Source organism: Zingiber officinale, chromosome 1B (assembly GCF_018446385.1).
Source record: "Zingiber officinale cultivar Zhangliang chromosome 1B, Zo_v1.1, whole genome shotgun sequence".
NCBI lineage: Eukaryota > Viridiplantae > Streptophyta > Magnoliopsida > Zingiberales > Zingiberaceae > Zingiber > Zingiber officinale.
Window position 1 is genome coordinate 136,852,192 of NC_055986.1, and position 27,382 is coordinate 136,879,573.

General features: G+C 37.5%; 4 protein-coding genes across 8 annotated transcripts; 1 reads left to right on the forward strand and 3 right to left on the reverse strand.

The window, feature by feature from the left end:
• Positions 1-1,801: 1,801 nt before the first annotated feature.
• LOC121981282 (putative glucose-6-phosphate 1-epimerase) lies at positions 1,802-6,967 on the forward strand. The gene is made up of 10 exons (XM_042533729.1): positions 1,802-2,036; positions 2,114-2,227; positions 2,532-2,645; positions 2,919-2,970; positions 4,155-4,292; positions 5,614-5,712; positions 6,222-6,319; positions 6,414-6,521; positions 6,596-6,677; positions 6,747-6,967. Exons 1-10 carry the CDS (start codon positions 1,945-1,947, stop codon positions 6,810-6,812), a joined length of 963 nt encoding a protein of 320 aa, XP_042389663.1. The 5' UTR covers positions 1,802-1,944; the 3' UTR covers positions 6,813-6,967.
• Positions 6,968-7,741: 774 nt separating this feature from the next.
• On the reverse strand, positions 7,742-11,124 carry LOC121981289 (probable receptor-like protein kinase At2g42960). Of its 2 annotated transcripts, none has more exons than XM_042533737.1 (8): positions 10,452-11,124; positions 9,468-10,157; positions 9,284-9,388; positions 9,087-9,209; positions 8,831-9,001; positions 8,559-8,688; positions 8,230-8,442; positions 7,742-8,128 (listed from the first exon to the last, which is right to left on the reverse strand). In XM_042533737.1, the coding sequence occupies exons 2-8, from the start codon at positions 10,130-10,132 to the stop codon at positions 7,997-7,999; spliced, it is 1,539 nt and encodes a 512-aa protein (XP_042389671.1). In that variant the 5' UTR covers positions 10,133-10,157; positions 10,452-11,124; the 3' UTR covers positions 7,742-7,996. The 2 variants fall into 2 exon arrangements, with proteins under 2 accessions (XP_042389671.1, XP_042389679.1); XM_042533745.1 differs by having other exon boundaries at positions 7,744-8,128; positions 9,468-10,168.
• A 1,746-nt stretch (positions 11,125-12,870) lies between these two features.
• On the reverse strand, positions 12,871-16,401 carry LOC121981330 (glucosidase 2 subunit beta-like). The gene is made up of 5 exons (XM_042533788.1): positions 16,169-16,401; positions 15,983-16,096; positions 13,506-13,601; positions 13,197-13,382; positions 12,871-13,124 (listed from the first exon to the last, which is right to left on the reverse strand). The coding sequence occupies exons 1-5, from the start codon at positions 16,290-16,292 to the stop codon at positions 13,006-13,008; spliced, it is 639 nt and encodes a 212-aa protein (XP_042389722.1). The 5' UTR covers positions 16,293-16,401; the 3' UTR covers positions 12,871-13,005.
• A 237-nt stretch (positions 16,402-16,638) lies between these two features.
• LOC121981304 (auxin response factor 15-like) lies at positions 16,639-23,155 on the reverse strand. Of its 4 annotated transcripts, none has more exons than XM_042533764.1 (12): positions 22,976-23,155; positions 22,683-22,870; positions 22,197-22,526; positions 22,030-22,086; positions 21,768-21,953; positions 21,491-21,575; positions 20,539-20,629; positions 20,286-20,450; positions 19,842-19,961; positions 19,686-19,761; positions 17,948-18,110; positions 16,639-17,860 (listed from the first exon to the last, which is right to left on the reverse strand). In XM_042533764.1, exons 2-12 carry the CDS (start codon positions 22,806-22,808, stop codon positions 16,920-16,922), a joined length of 2,340 nt encoding a protein of 779 aa, XP_042389698.1. In that variant the 5' UTR covers positions 22,809-22,870; positions 22,976-23,155; the 3' UTR covers positions 16,639-16,919. The 4 variants fall into 4 exon arrangements, with proteins under 4 accessions (XP_042389698.1, XP_042389706.1, XP_042389689.1 ...); XM_042533772.1 differs by having other exon boundaries at positions 21,768-21,950; positions 22,683-22,873; XM_042533755.1 differs by having other exon boundaries at positions 22,683-22,873.
• Between the last annotated feature and the right edge of the window lie 4,227 nt (positions 23,156-27,382).

Sequence of the window (27,382 nt, forward strand, 5' to 3'; positions counted from 1 at the left end):
TATAAATATAATAAATGAGGATGGGTACGGAAGATATAAAATCTTACCCAAATCCTACTCATTGTCATCCCTAAATAAGGCATACAATCGTAATAATTATAAACATAATAATAGAATAGATTTGTAAATATTATTTTTACTATTTGATTTATGTCGATCTTGATTGTGTACTATGTGACCAAAAGGTCACATGGTTTGAAGGGGAGTCTTGGCGCAACGGTAAAGTTGTTGCCATGTGACCAAAAGGTCACGGGTTCAAATCTTGGAAACAGCCTCTTGCAAAAAGCAGGGTAAGGCTGTGTACAATGGATCCTTCTCCGGGACTCCGCATGGCGAGAGCTTCGTGCACCGGGCTGTCCTTTTTTTTTTTATTATGTACCAAATATAATAAATCTGAATGGATTGAAATCGATTAGAAGTTATTTCTATTATTATCATTAAATGAACGAACCCCACCTCCATTAATTAGAAGTTATTTCTATTATTATCATTAAATGAACGAACCCCACCTCTATTACTTGGACGCTAATACAGCACACGTTGTCCACAATTTAGAATTTAGAAGTACTCTTCTTCCTCGTCGAGTGCGACGGACGGAGGGGTTCTCAGACCATCTCCAATCCACATCACTAAATTTGGTGTAATTTTCACACCAAAATAGTGCTATTTCAATACCAAACACTATTTCAACTCCAATCCATTATCACCATATCACACCAAAAAAGAAATATTCTTTAGAATATTTTATTATTCTTATTATTTTTTTATATGATAATTATTATATTTAAAATTAATACTTCTTAATATTTTAATATTTGATATTTTAATTTTTTTTTTAAATTCAGTATCCAACTAATATATATAAATTCAGTATCCAACTATTAAATACACTTAATTTAAATTTATAATAAATAATAATTATATTTAATTATACTATAAATAAAGATAAAGAAAATAATAATTATTAATTAATTATATTTGATTTTATAATAATAAAATAAAATAAAATAAAAAATTTCTCTCCATCATCAAATATGGTGATGTGAATAGTACAACACCGTATTCACATCATCATATTTGGGATATGTTTTGATATATAGGTTGGAGTAATTTGATGTTAATATTTTGATGATGAATTGGAGATGCCCTCAGGGTCAGCACAAGGGAACTCATCGCTCCGACTTGATTATTTTGTTTGTCTTCGGCTTTTCCTGGCGTGCGTTTTCGGTGACCAAGAAATTAATTAACGTAGGAGAAGGATTTGCGCGTAAAAAGTCTCCAAATTTAGGCAACTTCGGAGAGAAAAGATTGTGTCATGAAGTGAATTAGAAGCTGAAGTATCATCAGGCGACGTTGGAGACTTCAGAGCACTGCAAGCAATGCATTTAAATCGGTACAATAGGTAGAGTAGATTAAAGGAGGAAGAAAGGAACAAAATCTAAGAACAACCTACAAGCCCAGCAACGTTGCTTACCGGAAAAAAGGTGGTCTGGGTCTTTCCAGAACAGGACAATCTAGTCCTTTGTGATCGTCCGATTTAACCATCCAATTGGCTCATTCATTTCGATTTTCATCCAATTGATTCAGCTTGATTTAGTTGATCAAAACCCTTGACATATCTGATCCATCCAACGCAATGGGCAAGGATAGGCATAGGATTCACATAAAAAAATAAAGACAAAAAATAGCGAGGTAAATGCAGATTGAACATTTTGCGATTAGATCGATCACCTAGAATAGTAATTCGAAGAACTGAAAATTTTGATTTAAAAAAATAGGCATGGGTTTAGCGAGGCGCTTTTTTGAAAAACTTCCGCTGCCCAGCCACGGTGTCGTCTTGGTAAGACGACGATGACCGTAATGTTTGGGGCATAGCGTAATCTTTGAGGCTCCCGGCCGCGATAAGGTCTACAAATCAGCCAGCGTTCGAGGAACCTTCGAGCAATGGCGACGACGATGAGCGTGGCCACGGCCTCCTTTCCCCTGCGGAGAAACCTACCCTCGCCTGCCCGCAACAATCGCCGCCTCCCTTGCAGGTCCGAAATCTCAGATCGAACTTCTAGCTGCCCCTTTCGTGTTTTTGACTTCGCTCTTTTTGATTCTTTCGGGACAGATCGAGCAGAATTGTGCTTGCTAGTGTAGATCAAACTGCTTCTGCGCAGGGGATCAAGATCGCGGAAGGGAACGGAGGGCTCCCCAAAGTTTCTTTGGTTTCTCCTCATGGCAGGTCAATTAATCTACCTCTTTCTCCTCTGCAATTTTTCCGTAGTGTCAGGGTAAAAGGCTGGACGAGAGTTATCTTCCTCTGAAATTGACTAAAAAACCGTTTTTTTTTGTAAGGATTAATTTTAAAAGACTGATTTTTGTTGTTGTATATTTCACATGACTTATTGATCATTATTGTATATTAGTGTCTACAAAATTATATATTGATCATTATTTTCGTCGTACGTTTCTCAATTTATTGAAATCTTTATCTACAGATGAGTTGTGTATGTCATACCACCTTATATTGCATTGTTAGCGTGCAGTGAGGCTGAGATTTATCTATTTGGAGCCTGTGTTACTTCTTGGAAGGTTCCAAGTGGTAAGGACCTGCTCTTTGTTCGACCTGATGCTGTTTTTAACGGACAAAAACCTATCAGGTACTAATAATTCTCGTTCTTTCATATTGTTTTGTTTCATCTCTTCACATTTTTTTACTTTTCCTCCTGAGGAACCTGAGGATCAAAATATCAGATATTAGCCCCTTTATTAATTATGGTACTTTTATTTTGGTAAATTATGGAGTAAGCAAAATCTTGATCAGTGGAATTGATTTTTTGCATTAAACTGGATTAAATGAGTATTCAACTCCATAAGCTTGCACAATTGTAGATATGCTAGGCTGTTTTTAATCATTTCTCTACTTCAAACAGTGGAGGAATCCCACACTGTTTCCCTCAATTTGGACCTGGCCCTATACAACAGGTATACGTTCCCTCTTTCTTATTACATTTTCCTTTACTCCACGTCACTTAATAATGACAAAATTCTGCATCTTCTCTTGTTTTTTCAATGATAGTATTTAATTCTCATTTAGTATAATATGAGAAATTCTGCATCAAATATAAATAGAATTTGCCACAATGTAATAAGATGCTCTATTCATTCACTTGATATTTATTCTATAGTTTTAAAAAGTGCCTGCCTAGTTAGGTGGCTCTTTTACAAAGTGGCCCAAACAGTCAATCTAGGGAGGCCGGTCTAAAGGGGAAGATGATTTTTTTCAAAGTGTTCATTCACTTGATATTAGTTATCTTATCCATATCTAATGTTGTAGTATGATGCTAATTATAAGCTAACGATGTGGTTTCTTACAATTTGGGCCTATGACTATGAATTATTGTTTTTTTTTTGTATTTTGTTGTATTTTTTATTTATTTATTACAATGTGAAATATGAAGTATTTTTTTGTTATATGTTTAGTGATTATTTATGAATTATAATTTATTTATTTGTAAACTTGTAAACATATTTCAATTTACTAATGATATAATTGTTATATATATTTATTAATATTAATATTGGTCATTCTTAATTTAATTTACTTCTCTTTCCTATTTTGATATTATATTTATACTGACCACCTAGGCAATAGACAGTAGGCTGACTGTTTACTGCCTGGAAGCGTCTTTTAATGCCTTGATGTATTCATTTCCCTCATTTGAGAAAGCACACTTGTCAATTAAGTAGGCTAGGTGCCTTTAACATTGCCAAATGTAGATCTGCAGCTGATTCAACTGATGCTAACAAACATATTTTTAGCAATCTTCCTATTTTTGTTTGTAGCAATGTTTCTTCCATTAGATATAAATGAAATCTAAATATAACTTACAGAAGACACCATCTATGTTAGCAGGTGATCTAGTTAACAAAACTTGATAACTAAACCTAACAAGCATGTTCTGAGATGATTTAGCCCAAATCAATATCACTATGCAGTTTGACAATATTATACTTGTGACAAGAGAAACGTTTTTGTGAGTTATGATATCAGCTGTATCAACATGGAAAATGTGATTTATACATGCATGGGTTACTTTAATCGATATGATTAGCCAAGTTACAGCTTAAAACATTAAGTTATTGAATCTTGTCTTCTTATTTAACAGCATGGTTTTGCAAGAAACATGACTTGGTCAGTCACCGACTCTGATAACATTGAAGGAGATCCTGTTATAACATTGGAACTGAAAGATGATCCTTACAGTCGTTCAATGTGGGATTTCAGGTTTCAAGCTTTGTATAAGGTTAGATTATTTGTCTTTGAAAATAATTTCACGTGCTAACCGTGTGCTACTTCAAATATTATGTCAATGCATCAGAAATAATCTAGCAAGTTGATTAGCATGGAGCACTCGGAAGTTCATCTAGATGTTAGATGGAGCAAATTATATTATCCTATCTGTGAGCGTACTAGCCGAGAAGGGGCTTGAGAGCCTAATAAGTATCTGGGTTATTTCTCAAATAGTTAATTCTCTATTACAATAAGAAACAAACTGATCTGAAAATCATGGTCTAATCAGCATGTTAAATAAGAATTCAACCTTGCAATGAGGTAGCCTTTCCAAATTTTACCTTCAGCCTGGCCAATTTTCAAAGTTGTAATAATACTCCTCTCTTAGTTATTGTAGTTTAATTTATACAGTATGAGTAGACTATTCTTACTATTCAATTAGAATATTTTTCTGTTTTTTTACTTTGCTAGTGTAAATCTTTTGTCCTTCATTTCTTCATCCATATGCATGAAATTACTAAATTCTCTGCCGTTGCATGGGGATTTTATATAGATGTGACGCTGGATCATGTAACTCCAGTAATTTATCCGGAATGCCAATACTACCATGGACAAGAAGTGTTTTTCATTTAATTACTTGTTTTTGCTTTCTGGTTTTTATTTATCACCAGAAAGAAGAATCTATTTTAAACTTTCGCATTGTAAACAATATTCTAACACATTGGTTAACATGGAGCTTTTGTAAGATTAGCTCAGATTTTAAATGCCTAAAATAATTGTACATGCACTACCACAAATTAGGAACTGTTGCTGACTTGAGTTTCAAAATAGTCATGGCAATATGCCCACTTAGATGATGGCACTGATTGTTTTGGAAAGTATGGTTCAAAGGTTTTTATCCTCAGACTGGGTTTGATACCCTTGTGGTAAGGACCTGCTCTTTGTTCGACCCGATGCTGTTTTTAACGGACAAAAACCTATCAGGTACTAATAGTTCTTGTGGTAAGGACCTGCTCTTCGAGACCGGAGCTAGGCACCTCAGTGTTTCAGTTGCTGGCACTGAAATAACTCTCAGAAATTGTTAAATTGGTCCACGGTACTATCAGGTCACTTTTTTGGATTAATTATTGTCATCCTAATCAATAATCAAAGATACAATCATCCTTCTCAATTGGTGATTTGTGATTTTAGTTCAATCGACACCAAAGTGATATACTATAGTTTTGTTTGATGGTACTACATTGGATCATTTTTGCCCCCACTTTAGATGCTTCGTTATATTCACTCCTTTTTTATTCACCATTAATTACTGGACTAATGTAAATGCAATACAGGTCAGGTTGAACTCCAAAAGTCTCTCTACAGTGTTAACGATTACCAACATGGACACGAAGCCTTTTGCATTTACCACTGCATTGCACACTTATTTCAAAGTAAGATGAAATGTATCCTTCATGAATGAAACTCCATGCCTTTTTTTTATCTTAATTACTCTGATAGCATCTTTGAGGCTTGTATTTTGGGCATAAATCAAAATGGTTCATTTTATTTTAAAAATCATCAAAAGGGAGCTCCTACTTTTATACATCATCACCAATGCCAGTTGGAGGCAAAAAATAATCCTAATTCCAATAAAATAAATTTCATTTTTGTCAGTCTGAGAATTTTAGATATCTTTGCTCAATTAAGGTGTGAATATTCTCTTGTAGTAGACCTAGAGTTATAAGAGAAATTAGCATGGTTTTACTTCAGATTAGTTAAAGATTAATGTCATTGAAATTGTTTAATTTTTAATAGATCAGGGCAAAGAAGAGTTGTTGGGTATATCGAAGGTGATGAGACAGCTATATCAGGAGCGCCCATTGATGATTTTAAAAATAAAGGGCGCTCATTTGACGTTTGGAATTGCTGTATGCATGCCTGACAATTAGTCATCTTACAGGCTTCTATATCAGGCGTATCAGTTAAAGGTTTAAAAGGTTGTAAGACTCTTAACAAGGACCCGGACCCTGCAAATCCTTTGGAGGGTAAAGAGGAGAGGTATGTATACAAAAATGGGCATGTGGAGTTGTATTTATGGAAGCAAAGACTCTAGTTGATTGTTTCAACTCTGATCAGGTTTATTTAATCCCAGGGAAGCAGTAACTTTTCCTGGATTTGTTGATTGCATTTACCTTGACGCACCCGAACAGATACAACTTGATAATGGATTGGGTGATACAATAACTATACAAAACAGAAAGTATGTAATCCAAATATAAACTTATTTCCCTACAGATAATTTTTGACATATGTGCTCATTTGTTGCCCATGCAGTTGGACAGATGCCGTTCTATGGAATCCGCATTTGCAGATGGAATCCTGCTACAAAGATTTCGTTTGTGTCGAAAATGCCAAGGTAATTACAACATGCTTGTGATCCGGACAACGAAAATTTCAGGCAAACTGATGTTTCTCACTATCTCAGATTGGGAAAGTCCAACTGGAGCCTCAGCAGTCATGGGTTGCGGAACAGAAAATTTTTGTCGGCTGAAGTTAATTTCTCGCCAAGATCAAGTAGTTGTAATTCCGCTGAAGATTCAAGATATTGTATCGTAAACTAGAATATAAGATGAGTTATTCTGTTAAAATGTTTGTATCTTTTGAATTTAAGTTATATACCATTTTGCTTTGTTTTGAGTTTTCATCCGCCCTAAGTTTCCTAATCAATCTAACTAATACTTCTAAGTGAAATTATATGAAAGTTCATAATTTAATTTTATCTTTTATTAGATTGATCCCAAAACTTTTAGGGCATATTTACTTGAAGGTTATTGTTGATAATTTTAGTTATCTATCTAAGACTATATTATTTAATCCTATTCATGTCAATAAATAAGGGATATAATTTGGAATGTAATTATTTTGGAAGTGTGAGGTTTTATATGATTTTAAGATTTTTTTTTTCCTAATATAAAAGTTGAACTTAGATTATATTTTATTCTTTATAATCTTGATTATGTGAGTTATGTAATTATCGTTAATGTCATAATCAAAATTATACATGATAATTTAAATCAAACTTACTCTTAGATTTTTTGAGTTGCATACACAAACCTTTAGAATTTTTGGCTGAGTGATAATAATTTTTACTCATCTTAATACTAACATTGGTTTCATTTTATAATTATATTAATTAAAATTATAAAAATTAGTAACATAAAGAGTATCATGATAATAATAAAAGTATTTTTTATGGAAATAAAATTGGCTTTGTAGGTGTAGCTATTTCATTAAAAAATTAAACTTATTCCCTATTGATCAAATTGGAAGTTTTTATGAGTTGACTTACTTGGTAGTTGTATTTATTTCAATAGACTTTGAAATTAATTTTCAACGAATTTAAAATGTGTCGCTGACTATCTAACCTCTCATATAAAGAATCATTATGATAAAATAAATACTCCTCGTAATTTATCTCTTTCCGATGAGGCAGAGGGCGCCGCCTTCGAGTAAGTTTAAGAACTCGACATACTTAACAAATCGCAGAGACAAATATACGGTCCGACAAAAAATTCCAAATTGCAGTAGCGAACTGTACAAGAAATTTAAGGCGGCTAGATTTTCATGCTCTTCCAAAACGAAGTTCCTTTTTCAGTATCCGATCAAGTGTTGGAAGAAGATGCGGAGAGAAAAAAAGCTGATAACAGTTTGTTGATACGCATATGTCGATCATCCTTACACTTGAAATCTTTTGGATGTTCGGTATTCTTGCAATCCCATTCGACTTTCGACGTCACTAGAGCTATTGCTTTCTTTCATTACTTCCATATCCGTACTCCCCGACCTTGACCTTCGGCTTCTACGATCCTTTACAAGCAATAAGAGTATGCCATTCTTAGCGAATTAAAGCTTCCCTAGAGTATCATTAAGCACGTGAATTGTATGAAAAGGAGGATGAAGAGGACAACCTGATCATGTTGGGCGAATTCATCTGCTTCGAGCATTCGAACAACTTGTCCCATCTTGGGTCTTTTGTCAGAATCAGAATCGATGCATTTCAGTGCGACTAGGAGTGTGCGTTTGAGGGCCCGAACGGATGGTTTAACCTCAAGCTTTTGATCCACTACCTCATCTGCCCTTCGACTCCCAACCATCATCTTAAGCCACTCCACCAAGTTCACCTGGCAACAAGAGGAAAACAAAATGCTTAAATGAGTGTAAACAAACATTAGTTGGAGCTCATTGCTACAATGGCAAATTTAATGTGCAATTGAGGGTTTAAATGAGACAGGCAAACCTCATTTGAGGGCCTTCCATAATCCACAGGATCCCTGCCAGTAACAGTCTCCAGCAATAGAACTCCAAAGCTATACACATCACTCCTCTCATTTAGAAGACCAGTGTTGGCATATTCAGGAGCCACATATCTGGAATTCAATGTGAATTAACATGTTCATCATTACCATTAATTGCTTTCTTTCGATCTTCCAACAAGTCCCAATGACTCAAAATAACATTGATATTAACAGATGGAAGTATTCAGAAAAGCATAGACTGGATGATACAAACCCAAATGTTCCCATTACTCTTGTTGCGACGAAGCTTTTGTCCGATCCCAACAGCTTAGCCAATCCAAAATCAGATATCTTTCCGTTGTACTCTTCATCGATCAAGATGTTACTCGATTTGATATCTCGGTGCACTACTTTTGGTTCAATTGCTTCATGTAAGTAAGCAAGCCTGAAAGCAGTTTAGCTAGGCAACTCAAACTGAAGTATATAGAAGACTTAAAAGAAGAAGACTTGTTTAGGAGGATTGAGCTTACGCCTTTGCTGTGCCAAGGATGACCTTCATGCGCTTCTCCCAACTAAGGATGCCTCTTTGATGCATAGCTCCATGTAGCCACTGCTCTAAGTTTCCATTGTTGACGTACTCGTAAACGAGCATCCTGTTGACATCGGTCGGTCGATCTACGTAATCATCTCAATGGAAGTAACTAAATGAACAGCTCAAACTTTTCACCTGTGAATTCCTTCTATGCAATACCCCAAAAGCCTAACTAGATTCTTATGCCGAACATGACCAATGGCTTCCACCTCTACTCTGAATTCCTTCTCTGCCTGTCCTCTGCATAATTCAATGAGTGAGCATTAGTACATTATTTTGAGGTAACAAGAACCTGAATGAAAGGGAGCAATGAACTTACAGATTGTTCAGAAGCTTCTTTACTGCAACCTCAGTACCATTTATCAAACGCCCGCGATAGACAACTCCATATCCACCCTCCCCGAGGACATTGTCATTGGAGAAACGATTTGTTGCGAGCTCAAGATCCCTTAAGGTAAACCAATGGCCCCAACCGAGATGCGAGGACTCGGGCAGTCCAACTAAAGGAGATACAAGTGGAAATGCTGAATATGCTTTCCTAGTAGATCCAGAGCCACCTTCCTCACCAGAACAAGAACTCCCAGCTCTATCATTGTGGCGAGCTGAGCTGCACAGGCCAATGCTTTCAGCATCGCATGAATTGCTATTGGTCAGTTGTGCTGCAACTGTCTTCACTGATTCCCTGTCACTAAATTTGTCATGGCTGGCGACAAGAGGCCCTTCATTTTCCTGAAGAATTTGATCCGAGCATTGATCGCCAACTATGTCCACAGGGATTTCCTTCGAGACGGATGGGATTTGCGATACTGGCATGCTTTCATAAGTCTTCCTTGTCTTCCTCTTGGATGTGATCCATATGGATAAAATGGCCAGAATAAACACAATTAGAACACCCACGCAGATGCCAATAACAACCCAAAGTCTCAGACCAAGAACGGCCGTCTTTTCTGATAAGTCAGCATTTAACGAACTATCAGATGACATCCTTTTTTCTTTTGTTTTTGTTTTTCTGCAATTCAACTAGAGAAGAATTAGTTATAGCTAGAACACTAGTTTGTATCAGATTGTCTGAAATGCTTTTGATGTGCAATCTTCTGAAGGGAATGGGTCAATTTTTCTGCATCCGAACTAAGAAGACAGGACTTTTGCAATACAGAGAACTAATTTACTCTTCAAAGTCAAAGAGGAGAATTAAGCAACATCAATTCACTGAAGATTCAAACATTTCGTCAGTTATAAAGAGTAGCAATTTAAGCAATCTCGTGAAGAAGATAATAAATTAAAACATAAAACGAAAAATTACCACTTGTCGTGGGTTGATCTTTCGGTCTTCCAACCAACTGGCAAAAGGCTGCTTCAAGTCAGAGAGATTTGAACACCGCCTAAGACAAGCCAACGGAAGTTAAAGATGCAGAAGGTCCTCCTTTCACTGTTTGATAGATTGGAACACTGGAAATAATCCTTCGCTCTAAAGGAGGTGGCAGAGAATACCACAACAAAGCAAAGCCTGGATTTGAGGGCCAAAGGTCGTGGAGGGGTCGGAGGGGACTGGGGAGGGGAGGGGAAGAGGGAGAGATCAGGAGAAAGATAAAGCTAGAAAGAGTTAATGTACAGTTTGGCATTTAAAGCAAGACTAGGAAGGACTAGGAAACCGAAGCATTAAAAAAAAGTTCGCATGTGAGCAGAAAAACAAATAAATTGAGCTGGTAGATAGAAAAATTGATGAGCTAGAGATAAAATGAGAGACGAGAAGGAAGGAATGATGAGGTCAACTTCAAAGTTTGCCAAAACTCCAAATCCAGTTTGGTGGCTTGCCAATTTGTCCTCTTATCTTGCTTGTGGCATCAACAAGACTACCAAATTTAGGCCTTTTCTAAGCTCTGCTGCAACCTCTTCTTCAATTTTTCTTTGTAGTTAGCATCAAGCAGTTAAGTAGTGACTAACCATATTTGTCTTTCAGAATGGATTTTCTAAATTAATTGTTTCTCAACAAAGTGATTGACTAAGAAAAGTTAATATAGCTTTACAGAAGGAAGAAGTTCATTAATCACAAACAGTGATGATTAAGGGATGCTGAAGTGAAGAATCATTTATGATATATGCAGCCAAGATTTTTTCATTATATCATTAATAATTTGTCTGGATGCCTTCGAACATGTGGAGAACAGATTCTGATTCGAGCTGCATATTTAGCCACAGAGATTGCAGGCACTCAGACCAAAGAGCCATGGTCATGGTCTGTGTAATCCTCTGTCGTACGCTTACTGATCGTATAGTTTTACTGAAATCCTTGCTCTTTGAGCAGATTCCGGAGCAACTCTGCACAGCTCTGTATTAAAGTAAGGCTTGCGTTTAGATGCTCTGCCTCTTCAACCTCACAAAAAATTGGATTGATGCTTTGCAGGAGATCTGAGCAAAAATGGCAGCCGTTTGTTTTCACCTTTTCTTTATTGTTTCCTGATCAAATCATCTACTGTAAGATGAAATCTGTGTGTGCAGTGGTTACTTTTGCATGGTAGGTAAGGCATGTGCCGTGGAGTGTTGAATTGCGTAAGCTTCATAGACACCACATTACCTGCTGCTGTACAACAATGATAAAACAAAGCTGGGATTCTTGTGACAGCTAATGAGACAACTTGCTGTTGCACCGAAGGCATTGAGATTTGAGGATGGCTATGATCCTCTGTACCTGAACATTATTGACAAAGAATAATTCATCTTGCTGTTTCATAGACAAACCGTATGCAAGTTTTTAGTTTTTTTTGTTTGTAGTTGTTGCTCACTAACTAAAGATGAGTTAATACTAGTGATTGCTTTAGTTAATTAATGGGATGGACATTAATTACATCAAGGAATTCACGCATCAATAATTAATATTATTGTCATTGACATAACAATATGTACTCTTTTAACTCGTTTCGAGACCTTTTACCTCATTTCACTTGTATAGTGTTTTATTCACTAGGCACGGCACCGCGAAATTCTTTTCGGGTGAAATTATCAATCCAACACATGAATTACCATATTTTATTCCCCAGGAATAAATTTCATTCTCTACCCATTTTATTTCTTTAGAACAAAAGGTAATTACTAAAGGGAGGTAAATCACATAGCATCATATCAATTTTATTTGAAAAATGATATGTTGAAAAAAACTCAAAGAAAAGTTCAAGGATAGACACATCAAGTGATGGGACCCACAAAAAATGAAATGGTGAACCATGACTTTATATGTCTATATTTGGATTTTTCCTTGAGTTTTTTTCCTTGAACATATCATTGCTCATTTTATTTTTTGAACCAACTGTTATTATGGAAAAAATCATTTAATAATCTTCTATTAATATCTAACTAGGTTTTTTTTATATAATCCTGATAGTACGATCCGACTAGAACCAGCCACGAGATAAATACGAAGGAAGATAGACCATAGAGAGGTCTCCAACTTCACTAGGGGTTCCAAGCATTCATAAATATACAGCATGAAATTCAAACCCTCACTATATGAAAAAGAACCCCACCGTTTTACCACACCGTTCCCTAGGGACATTTTCTAATTCGTCTTCGATCTACCTCCAACGTGTTCTCGATCTGCATTGATACGCTTCATCAAGTTGTTTTCCCCATCCTCCAGATTTATGCTGCATGGTCGAGATGCCATGCAGATGAACCGTCCAACGGTCCGAGCTTCGTTTACGTATATCTCAAAACACAAACTCACGTTGCAATCAAACCAAAATAAATAAATTTACATTATGTTCTTATCCACCAGAAAGTTGCAATTATCATGTGGGTGTCGTTTAAGCGTTGTAAAAAAGCTTGATTGCTGGTGAAATTTAGAGAGCTATTTCTAATATCTACCTGCTCAAGATATATTTTCTTCTTCGAATCCGATTGTATCGATAGTGGTGGCAGCAAAAAGCAACCATAACAATTGCACAGACGATCATCTGCATGGCAGTAACCGCCCTCAATCCTGCATGAATAGTAGACATTAGAAGCTCATCTCAGCACCACTTACAATGCTACATGAACAATGTATTTGCACCTCCAATGTTCTTAATGAGATTCTCGAGATCAATCCTAGTATTCCTACTTTGTGTATCAAGATCGTCCAAATCGTTGGACTCTGGATTCACGGCGACAGTACTATTTTCAGAAGGATTCGTATCTTTGTGACATGTGTTTGGGCACTGGGCTCCACTCTCATATTCATCACTCCCATCACAACAATCTACAAATATGTATAATGAAGAAACAGTTGTAGTAATTCAAATTAACATCTAATCAAAAGTGCATTGGGGTCTTCAGCAAAAAGAACACGGGAGGATTCATTTCATAGCTTAAGCACACGTACCGCAGATATGATCATTCACTCGTGAAGAGAACAAGAACCGAGGTGCATCTCCCATGTTTCTGCAGTAAAATTTACTTTCTGGGCAAGCAGAAGTGCCTGAAGCACGTAAACAAGTAGAAATAAGTGGCTCAGGCAAAACATTATGAGAACAATGAATAGCAAGAATCTGGACTAGTAAATAATATACTGCCATCTAATGCACATAACACACGCATGATGAACTTTGTATGCAGAACTCTGGGTTTGAAAAATCTGTAGTTGTTATGTTCCGCATGGCCCTCACATCCTGGTCGGTTCAAATTCCACAAGTTCACGCATGACCATCCTACCTAAGTTTTTAAAAGAATAGGCATCCATATCTGTGGATAACTGATTAGTTCAATAATATAGTTTCTTTTTTCTAATATTAATCAAATTAATTGATAAGTACTAAATATGATCATCAAACATGTTTATTTCTGGACACACTTTATAAAGCAATGATGAGGTTCAACACCAAGCAGCTTCTACTTAACCAGAAAATTCACAAGCACAAAGAATGAAGCATCATGATTGATGCTATTAGATGTAAATTGTGTAATTCAAATTATCGCAAACCACTCAAATGATGATAGTGAATGCCCATTAAAGAAGGACAGTGATCCATCTTTGAAAAACCAAGCAATATTAAGCTATGCAAAAGTTACATATCAAAGCACAAATATCCGAGAACAAAGTGCTAGCCAGCAATGATGTTCAATTACCAGTCCCAAAAAATCTAAGATCTACCAAGTATAGAACTTCAATACTAGTTGGCATCTTGCAGAAGACATAATTATCATAAGAAGAATTTCATACAATATTAGATATACATAAAAACAAGACTTAGCTTAACCAAAGGCAAATAAACAAGACAGGGTTCGACAACTGAGATATACATAAAACAGAATTTACTGAGGTTCTCTCAAAGCTTTAAGCAGAATTCACTTTGATGGGAATAGATGGGGATGGAGTTAAAAAAGCACTTTAAGAAAAAGCTGATGAAATTTTCCTTTTGTTGTTGAGTTGGATGAAAAAACATGCTTTGTTTGCTTGGAAGATAGAAGGTAGGAGACAAATGAAGCCATTTAAGTAAAGAGAAAGTAAAAGAAATGAATTGCATTATCTTCTTTCCACTTTATTATATTTTTTCTAATTTACTTTGGATGGAGTTAAAAGCACAAAACAATATTAGTTACTTATTCGAACACATTAAATGCTTAAAGTTCATATTCCTCCATTTCCACCAGATTTTTTAGCAGAAATAGAATTAGAGTAATTGGATGGAATAAAAAAAATCATCTTCTCTACTTACAATTATTAGAGCACTTAAATGGCATTAATTTTTTGCTCTTCTCTACTTCCAAGTAAACAAAAAAAATTAATAATTTTATTTCTTTTCGTTTATATTCCCTCCTATTTCCATTCAAGCAAACACAACATTATGTTTGGATGCAAACCGGATCCTTTGGTCCACTTTTTGTGGACCAGGGGATGGCCCACAACCCAATTACGGCTAGATCACAACCACAATCTGACCGCAATTGGTTGTGATCTCCCTTGGGTTCACCTTCCTATTTAGGTTGCAGTTTGGGTCGGAGCAGACGGTCGGAAGCCGCCCCTAGCTCGGTGCCCGGCAGCCCAGCCACCCACCCACCGTGACGGCCTCCGGCCGCCTGTTCCGACCCAAACTACAACCTGGGTGGAAAGGTGAACCTATGAGGATCGCAATCAATTGCGGCTAGATCAGATTACGGCCACGATTCGGCCGCAATTGGGTTGTGGACCATCCTTGGTCCACAAAAAGTGGACCAAAGGATCCTCTCCCATTTGGATGGGGTGACGGAGGTTCATTAATGGAAAGGGAAGGGAGGGAAAGGAAAGGAAGGGTAACTTCCTTACACCCCAAATCGGGGTGTAAGGAAATAGGCCATTTGAGGGGCAAGGGAGGGTAAAAGTTCCCCTTTCCTCCCCTCGCCTCCTTTCCAAAAAAGGGAAAAAGTTACCTTCTCTTTACTTACCCTTCCCTCACCTCCTCCCAAACATACCATAAGGAAGAAAAGCGATGAATTGAAAACAAACGGAAAAAAAAAAACTCAAGCTATAGAAAATTAGATTTCCTCTTTTCCTTAAAAAGTTATGCTGTATGCTTAACTCCTTATAAACCTTCTTGCCCATATCAACACAACAAATATCTACCATGCAAACAAATGACAAACCATTCTTCTTGACTTCCAATTCTCAGTATCTTTGACAATACTGTGACTCATACATTCCTAATATCTTTCATTCTTCCTGTATCTTTTATCCATCTTACTCTCTACCATTCCAAGTAAATAGGAAGAATAATCCTAAAAAACGCCAGTGATATAGTCGCGTAATTGTTTAGGCAAGGGGGAAAAGGGACATGAATGAAGCAAAATCCAAAGAAAAAAAAATGGAGGGAAGAAGAAGCAAACCGGGTTCATCAGTTCCATCAGGGCAATCACAGAAGCCATCGTTTAGCCGATCTCTAGGGAAAGTTGCGGCGCCGTCTCTGCAAGCTATCACCGGCCCCATGAAGTACTTCTCATCTGCAAGAACGATTCGTCGAAAGGATAAGAGTATTACGAAACAAGAGGCGATGCGGGGGCAGAATCGGTGACCTCGCGGAGAGACGCCACGAAGGGGAGAAGCAGAGAGCGGCGACGCGAGGGCGAGGGCGAGGAAGCAGAGGACGCCTCCGTAGTCGCCGCTCATCGACGCAAACCCTCTGGAAGAGATCGGCATTAGGAGGAGAGGGAAAGCATCGGAGCATTGAAGGGAAGCACGACTTCCGGTCTACACCCCGCAAGTCCTCTCCGTCTCTCATCAGTTGGACGGCGGTGGGGCCCTACTGAAGAGCGATAGCTAGACCGTAATGTTTCATTGCTGGACCGCAAATTGGACCGGCGGTTATATATCGACAGATTTAAGAAAAGCAATGAACTGAGTGAACATTATACGTAATTAAGGGTCAGATTTAACGACAGCACAAAACTCAATACGAACAGCTTTAGCATGGTCCATAATTAACTTACAACAAAGTATCAGTCACTGAGCAGATCAAAGTCTAACATGATTCAGATTCCAACAGTTTAGTAAATAATTAGCTACTAAGAAGATCAGCTTATCCAAATCTAATGCTAAGTGAGATACAAGTTCAGAGAAACATTTGAAACCAAGTTTCTTCTTGTATTCAGCTTTTCTAAAGTCCTACTGATCAACCCTGGCAAAATGCTGTTCTTTTGCAGACTACAGCTGGATATCAAACAATTTTTGTCAAATTAAGTCAGATACTAGTTCATAAAACACAACCACCGGATATAGCTTCTAGCAGCACTGATTAGAGAGAGATTGTCTCGTGAAACCAAAGGCCTAAAATGGAGCAACACACTCAGCATAGCGGGCGCTTAATCCAATGCAATTGCACGCTAGAGGTTTCACAGGAATTCGAGGCGTTGAACTTGAAACTACAGCGTCAACCTTCTTGTGAGTGGAAAGCAGTGAGGCTGGTAGAGCTTTATCAACTAGATTAGCTAGAGGAGCCGTGTCAGTCAAAGAAAAACCGAATAGCTTGCAACCATTCTGCTCGTTTTCCAAACCCAACTTGCATTGTGGTAGAGGAACATCAGCTTTTACCACTTGATGTTGTGGGTTGGAAGACGGAAAAGTCATGCTTTGAGGCCAAAAGAGAATGTTTGAATCTCTATGGAAGGTTTCTGTGCAATTTGGCTTGGCAAAGTAGAAGCCATCACCGCCGTTGTTGTGACATTTCATGCTAGATATAGATTTTGTCAATGAATTCCTGGACTTTTTTTCTTGAAACATGAGTACGGATGATGGGGAAGATACTGGAACTGGTGATAAAGACTGTTGAGCAGGAGTAATGGATCGGCAAGATGTGTTGGATAATTTGCTCAGACCTTGATATGTAGGAGAATAATCAAACATGCAGTAGGCTCCATCCCTCGGATGAGAATCAGATGGAACTCCTAGGAGAGGAACTTTCGAGAAAATTTCTTGACCTTGCAAGACCTTCTGGAATCGGGTAGATTCATTAAAGCCTGTGCAATCAGAAGGAAACTCAGAATTCCCAAGTGGCACTCTGAACATTCCTCCTGAAACAGATGCACTTATCTTGGAGCTGTTTGCAGCAGCTGAACATGCATCATCCTCTGAGTATCGACTGATTTGGACCTCCGAAATAGGAGCTGCTGCACTGGCATTGTTGAAAACTCTAATTTTTGTAACTTCTTGACCTTGCAAGACCTTGCGGAAACTTGAAGATTTTCTGGAATCCGGACACCCATTTCCATCTGCAGACAATTCAACACAGATTAGACACAACTAAGACACAGATTTGCCTTGAGTGACCAGGTTTTGATAAAACATCAAAGACCTACTTGCAACCCAGTACTCCATATTGTGAAGGGGAAGGCTGATTTTGGCCCTTTTGGAATCTGCTGTTGACAGGCTGACAGAGCCTAGAACTGAACCAGTTCTTTCAATTTCCCATGGAGATAGTCTACCGCACTGGCCAAATTCACGATTATCATCCCAACTTACCTATACATTTATAAAGTATATCGTCAATCAGCAATGCAGTAGAAACTATTAAGTAGAAAGAGTTCGACATTCCAAAATGCCTAAAGTGCAGTTACAAGCAGATAAAACTTGTGTGAAGATCTCTTTCTCACAAGATCTAGATGAAGAGAGTTTTCTTCCCTTAACATGTGTTCTCAACTACTTGGAAAAAAAAGGGTAGCACCCCCAAGACAAATAAAAATTGCAGTACCTATCATAATAAAATGAAATAGTAATATTTAGATGAGCACACGAATAGATGAAAGCCATAGAGATGAGGATATTAAAGTGGATGTGCGAATATACGAGGATAAATAGATAAGAAATGAAATTATCAGAAGATCTCTTTCACACAATATCAAGATGAAGTTTTCTTCCCTTAACATGTGTTATTGACTACTTGAAAAAAAGGGTAGTTCTCACAAGACAAATAAAATTGTATCACCTATCATAATAAAATGAAATAGTAATATTTAGACGAGCACACGAATAAAAGATGAGAGTCGCAGAGTTAGAATGTTAAAGTGGATGTGTGGACCTACGAGGGTAAACAAATAAGAAATAAGAACATTAGAAAAAAAAATCAAGATTGTGTCTATTGAGGAAAAACTCTAAGAGAAATATTTAAGATGGTACGAATATGTACCTAGAAGACCTATAAATACTTCAGTTAGGCAATGTGAAACTATAACAAATATACACATTAAATGAAGAAAAGGAAAAGACCAAAGACTTTAGCAATTATAAAATAGAGTAAAATTTATTTAAATATAGATAATGATATAATAGGTGATAGAGCCCAATGACATAAAAAGATCTATATAGCCAACCTCATTTAGTGAGATATGATATGATTGTTGATGTTGACTTACCATAATTCAAGGGTAGCTTCTAAGATAACTAAAGGATAACACGTGGTATAACTAAAGGGTAGCATCTACCCGGTGGGAACAAAAATTAATAGCAATTGCCATATTAGCATAACAGCCCGCCTATTGTATCTAAAGGGAAACTCCTGCTCGCTAAGAACAAAATAGAGCACCTAACATAACTAAAGGGTAGCACCTATAATAATTAAATGGGTGCACCTTGTATAAGTGAAGGTCTAAGGAGATCTTTATCTCTTTTGTTAATTCCAATGACCAGCTAATAGATTTTCTCATTAAGTCTTCGGGAGGAATTTGAATTAAGTAAGACTAGTAACAAGTTGGGACTTGACAATATTTTTAGGTTACAGCGTTAGAATTAAACAGTGTTTGAGGAAGTATCAAAAACTAAATTGCAAATACATTAGGAATTAATTGTCAATATATCAACCTGAGGGGTTTAACTGTAAAAAGAACGGATATATATAATAGGGTACAAAGGACAAAAGCTATACTTGTTTGCACAAACTGTTAACAATTTCATGAGTAACGTATACAAGAGAATAGGAAAGAATTGATAGTGCTAAATGTATTGGATACTAATTTTCTGTTAGATCAAACATTGCACTACTATTTCTCAAAAGGGAATGAATTGTTTGAAGAGGGAACAAAGAAGGGTGTATAAACATACCGACAAACACCTCCACTTCGAACCAGGCCATCTTACAGGGTCAACTTCATTGATCCCGGTTATCAGTCCCGTTGACCTTTAAGAAAGTAATTGAATGATTCAATGCATTTCTCATTAGATACCAGTTTCAAATTTTGTTTTAGGTTATTTTCTAACCTTCGATCTCTGGCATCTTCACTTTCACAGATCATTCTGAATCTCGCTCCGACCGAAACAGGATTTTTGAAGCTTTTCACAAATTTCCAGTATGGAACTATGAAATCCGATGAGCTTCCTCTGCAGGACATGAAACATCTTAGGAAGAATCATGACAAACCATGAAACTCTACTATCGTTTTCGATTCACGATCTAGCAAGCTGTCATTGGTGGAAAACAAACTAAGATATGATATAGCTAAAACAGTACACAAGTTAAAATCATTATCAAATATTATTCTTAAAAATAACTGGAAACTGCATTAAATGTGGACATAATACATTCTCATAAAACTTAAGGTGAAACAATCGGGAGTTAAATATTTATCAGAACTAATACTCTCATGAAAGCTAGCAGCTTTTACATAAACATAAGGTAGAATTTACATACACAACCAAGCATACCTTGGATCATAGTAGACGTGGAAGACTTTTCTTGCAGACACAGCATTAGCAACAACAGGAAGGGTTGTTAGATTCAAGTTCCTACTGGTATGTGTCGAAGAATTAGTGCTGCTTTTGAATTGGGTTGCTCTTCTGATGCCCAATCTCAGCTCTCCATCATTACCACTTTACACAAAGAGCAAACTCATTTACATAATGGATCTTCACCATAAAAACAAAGAGATATACATAGCAGAAGTTTGGCAGTGCATACCGAAGAAACAACACTGCATCCCCTAAAATGAGCTTTTTCCTATTCACAAAGGCACTCCATCCAGTTGTAAGAAGATGCCTACGTGGTTGACCTACAAGGTACATAGTCGAATTTTCTTTAGCATCAAACATCAAGTTTAATCTTTTACAAACTGCAATTCTATTTGTGTACAATCAATATTTATTATCAGAACTGACTTCTAAAAGATCATAAATCATATAGATGACGAGTAATATCATAATTACCTAGTAAAGTGTCCCTGTGAGTTAATGGAATAGATAACTAAATGTCTTTATTTATCATAGGAATCAATTTAACTGGATTTTTTTTCTGATTTATCATTTTTCATGGTAAATCTCTCTCCTTGGCTGGAAAGTTCTTTTGTATCAGAAGTTAGGGAAGTTTTATTTATGATATTTAAACAGAGTTGGCAGATGCAGCATAGTTAGATGTTCTGGCACAGTGTTGGAGTTTTCTGAAACCACTCAAAATGCAGTAACATGGTAGCTGCTCTTCTAGTTGTTTATTGTCTCTAGGAATGTGTCACTCTGGATTATGTTTTTGTATGTTGAAGCATCCGACACACAATCTCTTAATAGGAGTTTGAGTTAACAAATATCTACTCATCCCTTTTTCTTTGAAAAAAAACTTATTTTTTCTGTTCAACCATTTTATTAATTAAAAGAAATGGAAAATTTCCTCCTAAATGAATATCGTGGTTCTTAAATAACATATAGTAGAATATTTCAATAACTTCACCTGCCCAAGCTAAAACTTAACAGGCAATACGAATCCTTAAAAGAAATAAGCACAGTGAATTCAAAGACTATAAGCACAAAAGGTTCATCAAAATTAGCCAGAAATTTAAGGGATGACCGAAAGGCTTATGTGCAAATCTTCTGAGTTCAAGTACTAGAAAATAAATGACAGTCTTGTCCCAAAGTTAGCATACCTCTGTAGATATGCCGGAACCTCCACTCTGTACCATGCAGATCTTTGGCAACAAGTTCTTGGGAAGGCCTCTGCAACTTATAATCCTAATCCGAAATAAGGAAGAAGCAAATATGCACTTGTTCAACACAGCGTTTGCCTTGCCAAAGAGAGGACAAGGAAAAAAAAAAACAAGGACGCTAAATTTGACTGACTGAAGTAACTACTGGAGAGTAGACGCTCTAAATAAAAGTGATCAAACGCTCCGTATCAGGGATGATGAAGGCTATAATTGTTACCAAGGGAGGGAAACAGTCTTCAGCAGCTCGCCGTGGTACAGAGAACCCTCCATGAGTGCTAGTGTCAGAGGCAGTGAGCGTCTTGCAAAACATGTGGGGAATAGAGGGTCTGCTCGCAAGTTCCACACTCTCTTCTGCCTCATTGTCCTCAACCTCACCCTTCTTCAATCTTTGTTCGAAAGCCTGCTAAAAAAAAAAAAAAAAAAAAAAATCAGATAGAATACAACTCGAGGACTTTAAACGCCCGGTCATAAATTCCTACCTCACTTTCCGCAAAGAGACATAGCTCGGCATAAACCTCGTCTGTGACGGTATCGGCCTGCGTCAATGGAAGCCCCCCTCAAATGAAGTGAAACCCACAAAAATGGGAAGAAATCATTGTTTGCGATCCTAAAGAAATGGAAGTGAGAAGGGATAAGACAAACGGACATGGAGCTTGAGGTCGACCACGCGGCAAAAGACATGAGGCGGTAAGTCCCCTCGGCAGATCCCACCTCTGCCTCCGTCGTCCCCGCCATCTAGGTCCTCCAGCTGCTCGATGTGGCCCTGCGGCAAGTACACGACCAGGCTCCCCTTCTTTGGCAGCCATATCCGTGGCCCGGCGCACGCATGCCACAACTCCGGGCACATTGGCGTCTCTTCAGCCACGGGCACCGGGAACTGCGGAGGAGTGCAGTGGGCCGTTTGCTCCGGCTCCTCCTCCTCCTCCTCCTCGATCGTGTTCAAATCGATCCCCATTCTCTCAAAACCCAGAGATGGCTATTCAAAGTTGCGAGACGCAGATTAAGCGAGGAGAAAATGAGACTACAGGAGCTGCCGAACTACCGCTTAAAGGCCACAAGAAAGCCAGCGCATGAGACCGAGATGAGAAGAAAGCAACTGAGAGAGACACAAAAAATACAGAGAAAACTAGACCTTTTTCGCCCTTTTCCACTCTTCTTCTTTGAGGTTATTCTCCAGCCATTCATAAGCCTTGCCAAAAGAAAACGAGTCAAAAGCGAGCCATGCCTCAACCGTACCCCCTGCAGCTCCGACCTTCATAACTCTTATGTCTCTCTTCCTACATTGGCCTGCTGCAGCAGCAATGAAGTCGTCATCTCCTGCTGCTGCAGCAGCAGAGCACAGGCATCGTGTCAATACTTGAAGACTGGGAGGGGAAATGAAGAGGGAAGAGAGGGAGAGAGAGGGGCAGTGTCTCAGTTCATCACCTTCCTCACTTTCTCCTCGCTTTTATCGGTGGAACTGCGTCGCTGCTGCAACGCCTGCAACGGGTGCAGGAGAGAGGGTGAGATGCAGCAGAGCTGCCGGGGGGCGTTTTCTTTGGGCCGAGAACGCCTAAGCGAGTGAGTGAGTGACCTCTGTTGATAAAGCATGAATGCAATTTATGCGCGCTGTTTATCTCTGCTTTTGGGAGAGAGACGATCAAATATGGTTGATGATGAGATGACAAGACGTGAGAGCGTAGGTTCTTTCCTCCACGGGCAATGTGTCCATTATTGCTCCTCCATGTTTCCACTGTTCTCCTGCCACCTCCCTTTTAGGACACAGCGGCCCTACTCCATGCTTAGTTGCATGTATTACGTCTACTAACAAAAACCAATACAATAATGGCTAATTTGGACGTGAAATTATGCGTCACGCACTCACTGTTATGTTTGCTGCTGCTTCTTCTGCTGCGGGGGACCAGCATGCTTCTGACGTGCATGGTGGCCGTGTGACGTGGGGTTATATTTGAACCCTTTTCACCCTTTTAGGCTTCCAGTTTCACGTGCATGGAGCATGCCAGTTGAATCAAAGACAGATTCCAAGTGCATACGCACAAATCTCCTCATTCTACCTGAATCGGATATTTATGTAAAGTTCGATTTAGTATATATATATTTGAACATACTCTTCGTCAATAAAACTCTTTTTTACCAAATAAAATAAATAAATAAATAAAATAAATTTATATTATCAACTCTTTAATTAATCAAACAAATTTTAAAATATAAAAATCTCAAACTAATAAAAAAATCAAGTTAAATTTAAATAATTATTTAATAATTTAATTCGTTTTAAATCCGACCCGACTTGATTTAATTATTTTATTAAATAAGTTTCAACACTATAAATCCGTCCTCCTTTTTAAAGAGATTGTTAGCCAAAATGGATTGATATAATTAATTTCTTTAAAATAGATTCATATTTTTTGACCCACCTCTAATAATAAAATATGGATTGTTATATGGCAAATTGATTTTTCATGCCATCACGGGAACATGTACAAAAGCAGAAGGAACAGGAGAGGGAGATTCAGAAGCGAGGAGAAACCAAAAAACAGAGGTTCTGTTTAGGGTGATAAATGAATTAGAAGTTCAAAATGCTCATTCATTAGTAAAAATTATATAAAATAAGTAAACTTAAGCACCAATAAATTTGGTTCATTAATATTCATGAAATAAAGTTTATGAATAATTTATGAATAAATTTAAATTAATAAATTTGGTTCACCAACAAATTATTTTATCTCTCTATTAGAGCCAGTTCTCATATAATTTCAAATTCAGTGATTTAAAATTGCTAACCACCTTGTAAATGTACAAACCTCTGTTTGATATCTGATAGAAAGCATTTCGATCATATCGTGAATGATCACTGGGGCCTCATTCAAATCTTTGCTGGTGAATCTCTCCGTGTTCATCGTGTTCCCGACGATTCAACTTGTTTTGATTAGATCGCCGATCATGGCCAAATTCATTCACGCTCGGGTCAAGTAATTAAGATGTTGTGGTTAAGATGTAATTGGGATTCTTACAGTTCAATTTTCTACTGGGATATGTGTTAAATTTAATGAAAAAATTTGGATTAGACGGCCGTAGGCCGAAGTACCCATGGACCAAAAAACCTCATGAGTTTGCCTTGAGTAGAATATCAATTCAACATTGGACGGTTTTACAAAGACGGCGCATGAGTCACTGCTAATGACTTATTGTTGTACTTCCATAATTTACCCTTAGCCGGATAGAAATCTTATGTGGGATCAAACAAACAGACATAATCTCTTCCAGCATTAATTGATAGTAAGAATGGGGCACATGGCTATTAAAAAAAGGGTAATTCTTGTTGGCCAGAATCTGACCAGCTAGAATTTTTTTATTGTCTAGCTGATCAGATTCTGACCATTTAACATTACCCTTAAAAAAAAAAGCCTTCGAAAATAAGCAGTACGTAGTAGGTCGGAAATAAATATAGTTACAACGGAGTCGAAAGGGCTGAGAGTTGGAACCAACATTAATTGTGCGCCTTGACAAACAAATACACATGGTTTGCTTGTGATCCTCTGGTACGACTGGAGCTTTTAGTTAAATTGGAACAGTGTAGCTTGATGCATAATTTTAGGAACGAGTTCTCTCATAGATTTGTTTGGTGATCGAAGGACAATCTTCCGAAATTCAGTTTTAATTAAATAATAATAATCACGATGATAAATCATGTGGTAACCAAGCTGGATGGCGGCCTGACCAGGTTTGATTCCGCCGCCATCCCAAATCCAGTCGCGTGCGTCTCTCTCCCCTCCATGAATGCCCTACAGCTCAACTCTGCGCATGGAGCAGTGACCAGGCAAGAGTAGTCCAACGTCCTGTCGCAGCTCTATAATTGTAGGCCATCCTTGGCTCTTTGGCGCGACGCCAAGAGCCCCCCGGATAAGCCGGAGGCCCATCCCCCGACGGTCGCAGCGAGAGACATCTCTGGTTAAACCTAGATGCTTGCTTTGGTTGGGACGGAACCCGTTGCAGATCAGCACTGCCTGACAACGCCTCTCTCTCTCTCTCTACAGGCCCACTAGCTAGCTCTACCCGTGGGGTGTTTGCAGAAATGCCGGCCTGACCGCTTTAGAAGTGGTCACCTACCTACTGAATCCCTCCCTAATGGTTGGCTGTCACCTAGAGCAAATCACAGATCATCATCTAGTTGCATGTGGGGAATTCGATGGGTGAAATGATCACTGGGGTACGTAGCAGCGGTGGCCAGCGACATATGGGCATGGTGGTGTTTTGAATGCAGGAATCAAATCGTGATCATCACAGCGCTGGCCCGCCCAGGTAGGGTTGTGTTGGGACCCTTTGCTCAGGATGAGCCTTTTTCGCTTGTCTGCTTTCTTGGGTTTGTGCTTTGTGTCCCCTTGCTTGGCTGGTGGTGATAGGCACCAGTACCGCCCTCTATCGGATAAAATTGTGTATGTGTTTCTTTTCTTCCACATAATCTAGATGTCTTCTAGCTAATCTTGAAGGTAGACCATCTTTCTTTTATTAGTCTATCTGATAAATTTAAAGCCCATATTCCTTTGAGGGTGCAGTGGTATGGAAACTAATTTAATCAAGTTGGAAGTAACAGACATTCTGAAACCCATAGAGATGGAGATGCTATCGGATTAGACTAAAGTGGGAACTAGGATTCTTGTCAAAGTAGGGATGTGGGTAGAGCAAACTAAGAGATTTATAGAGCTTCCACCATTTCCAAATCCATTGGCTGTCTCAAGTGCAATAAAGACAGGGATTGATAGGTTTCATATTATTCTATCTTCCTCATATTTCTCTCATAGTTTCTAGCCGTTCCTGGTGCGGTGCTATCTTTGAAGTTGGATTGCTTAGGATAAGCTTAAGATTATGATGCGGTCACTTATTGTAATTAGATTTAATCTACTTTAGCTTTCACTTAGTCTAGAACCTAAAAAGAAGTCTTGAGTGCATATGCAAGGGTAATGAAATTAATTAGAGAAATGCCACACTTATTCTATTGGGGAAAAAACTTAAAAGAGTGTACCTTTTTATTGAAATTGTAAAAGGACCCATTTTTTCCCATTTATTATCAAAACAATAGCCCAATCTCACTTTAGCTTATTTTTATTTTGGGTGACTTTATAGCATCTCATAGTTGTCACATAGTTATAGTGAACATGATCCTATAATTGTTGTTATACAGTTATAGTAACTATGAGATCATTTATTTATAATAGTTATAAATCATTATTGTTACAATATAATATTGACCATAAATGATTGTTATAATTATGTAGTGATTATAATTTTATAGCTAGTACAATATAATATTGATTAGTGTTGATTAAAAATAAACTGTCTATGTTGACTCATCATAGCTGCTATAATATAATAATAATAATCAGTATTAATCATAGATAAAATGTCTATATTATAACAATTGTGAGTTGTAGTTGTTACAATATAGTATTATTAATATTGATTAAAATTGAAGTATTAATGTTGTAACCAGAATAATCTCATAGCTACTACAACGACGTAAAAAATAAGGATATTTTTTAAGATAAAATTGTGTTGAAGTAGGATAAAATATTGTTTTGATAATAAATGAAATTGGATGTTTCTTTATGACTCCAATAAAAAGGAAAGCTCTTTTCAGTTTTGTTCTACCATAATTAAGAGGGGAATGATAAGAGAAAAAAAAAAAAAGATAGACACTTGTCGACTTTTCTAAATTGTCATCTAAATTAGACTGAGTAAAGAATGTTCTGGAATACTCTATGTTGGGGTTCAATCAAAGTCTCACATTGGAAAGAGTTGGTAAAGATCATGGGTTAAAAGGATGCAAGATAT